The following is a 2,341-nucleotide window of genomic DNA, read 5'->3' on the forward strand; positions in this document are numbered from 1 at the left end:
GGTTAGCTTTCACTATTAGCAGAGTAACAGGCAGGGCAGTTAAGGTGAGAAGAAGAGGAGGAAGAAGGTAAAAAACACCTTCAATTTCCTCTTTATTCTCTTCCCCAATTCAATGGAGGCTAAGTTTTCCTGTTTATTTGTTTTTGTTAGTTTCATATTCTCTTATCTGTTTAGTTTTCCTTCAAATTTTACTTCTTGTTTGTTTCCATTTTGATTTTTTGATTGCCGAGTTCGAACTCTAAAGAAAGTTGAAAAATTTGTAAATTATACGTTGAATGTGATAGTGGAAATGCGTAGGTGTGTAGAAATGAGAGTTGAGTTTAGTGGTCACCATGTGTTTGACGAAATGTCTGTTTTTTTTAGTGTCTTCTAGTTTCTGGGTGTTCAACAAATGTCAATATAAGAGTTTCGGGTTATGGGGGATATGATTTACTGCAGTAAACGTCATTCGGTCGTCCCTGCTATTGATCTTCAAGGGTGCACCGTTATTTAGTGTTGGAATGATATGGGCTGGATAGTTGAACTATGTTTAGCTAGGGAGTAGAGGCTATCACTTGGCACCTAAGGTGAGGTTCAAGCTAAGTGGACAAAAGGAAAATAGGGTTTATGGCTGAAGGGAGCGGGATGGATATAGAGAATTCGTATAACAGAGTACAGACACTAACTAGTTTTGATTGATCGATTGATTGATTGAGTTGTTTGACATGCCTTTTGCACTAATGCTCTTTGCTGATTATTTTCTTTTTCTTGAAGAGGGATATTACAGCAGAAGAGGCATACTTATGTCACTACATTCTCAATTTTTAGTAAAAAGAATGCTGATATGCTTAATCTTAATTTTACTTATCATAGGTCCTATATTGTTATGTATATTTGATATTTTAACATTTTTGTTGCAGTCTGATTGGTGATGATAGTAAATTGCTTAAGAGGATTTTGGCATTATAAATAGTCATATCAAGTTTGAGTTGTTAAATGAGATAGCCACTGGGAAAACAAGTACTAGAAAAACCATGCCTGCTTTAGTGCTAACAAGGACCCTCTTGTTAATTGGGGATTCGTTAGCTTTCAGAAAAGTTACACAGTTTACACGGATAGCTCCATCTCAAGGCAATGTTCGCTTTTTAAGTAGCAGTGGATCCCTCACTCTAGCTAGCCTTGGATTGAAGAGTGAAGTTAAGACAGTAAGTGCAAATGAGAAAAATAAGCTCCAGCAGGGAATTTCAACAATTGAGGTCCCCAAGAGTAGAGAGAAGAAAAGAGTTAGTGGCAATAAACAAGGATTGGTTAAGGAGAAAAATCCAGTAGATATAATGACCGCACCATTTGCTGTGAAGTCATTTTCAGAACTTGGCATTCCACCTTTGTTGGTCGAAAGACTAGAGAAGGAAGGCTTTACGATTCCGACTGATGTTCAAGCTGCTGCAGTTCCAACTGTTCTTAAAAATCATGATGTTGTGATCCAGTCCTACACAGGTTCAGGAAAAACATTAGCTTATCTCCTTCCCATACTGTCTCGAGTTGGTCCGTTGAAGGAAGAACTTTCAGATGGCTATGAAACTGGGAAAAAAATAGACATCGAAGCAGTTATTGTAGCTCCTTCGAGGGAACTTGGCATGCAGATTGTCAGGGAAGTTGAAAAGCTGTTAGGACCAGCGAATAAGAAACTAGTCCAGCAGCTTGTAGGGGGTGCAAACCGATCTAGACAGGAGGATGCTCTGAAGAAGAACAAGCCTGCCATTGTAGTGGGGACACCTGGGCGGATAGCAGAGATTAGTGCAGCTGGAAAGCTTCCTACCCATGGTTGTCGTTACTTGGTATTGGATGAAATTGATCAACTCCTTGCATTCACTTTCCGGGAGGACATGAAGCGTATATTAGACCATGTGGGGAGAAGACCTGGTGCACGCGGAGGAGAGTCAAATAGTCCACTTGTCAAGCGTGCTGCACGTCAGACTATCATGGTGTCTGCAACAGTGCCTTTTTCAGTTATAAGAGCAGCAAGAAGTTGGGGTTGTGATCCACTTCTCATCCAAGCCAATAAAGTTGTTCCACTCGAGTCTGTCACTCCTGCTGGATCTGTTAATATACCGGGAACACCTTCTACTACTGATTCAAGCTCAAATGTACAACCTCTGCCTGACGTTCAGAGCTTACCCCCTAATTTGCAGCATTATTACACTATTACTAGGATACAGCACAAAGTTGATATGTTAAGAAGGTGTGTGCATGCTCTGGATGCCAAATGTGTAATTGCTTTTATGAACCACACAAAACAACTGAAAGATGCCGTCTTTAAACTAGAAGCTCGTGGTATGAATGCTGCAGAATTACATGGTGA

General features: G+C 40.1%; 1 protein-coding gene across 1 annotated transcript in view; it reads left to right on the forward strand.

Annotated features, from left to right (window-relative positions):
• Positions 1-2,341, forward strand: part of LOC125843197 (DEAD-box ATP-dependent RNA helicase 47, mitochondrial) — a 2,498-nt gene continuing 157 nt past the window's right edge. The window contains exons 1-2 of the mRNA XM_049522411.1: positions 1-67; positions 900-2,337. Coding sequence (XP_049378368.1) covers positions 1,014-2,337 — 1,324 coding nt within the window. The 5' untranslated portion in view covers positions 1-67; positions 900-1,013. The remainder of the gene's footprint in view (positions 68-899; positions 2,338-2,341) is intronic.

This window comes from Solanum stenotomum, chromosome 10 (genome assembly GCF_019186545.1).
Source record: "Solanum stenotomum isolate F172 chromosome 10, ASM1918654v1, whole genome shotgun sequence".
NCBI lineage: Eukaryota > Viridiplantae > Streptophyta > Magnoliopsida > Solanales > Solanaceae > Solanum > Solanum stenotomum.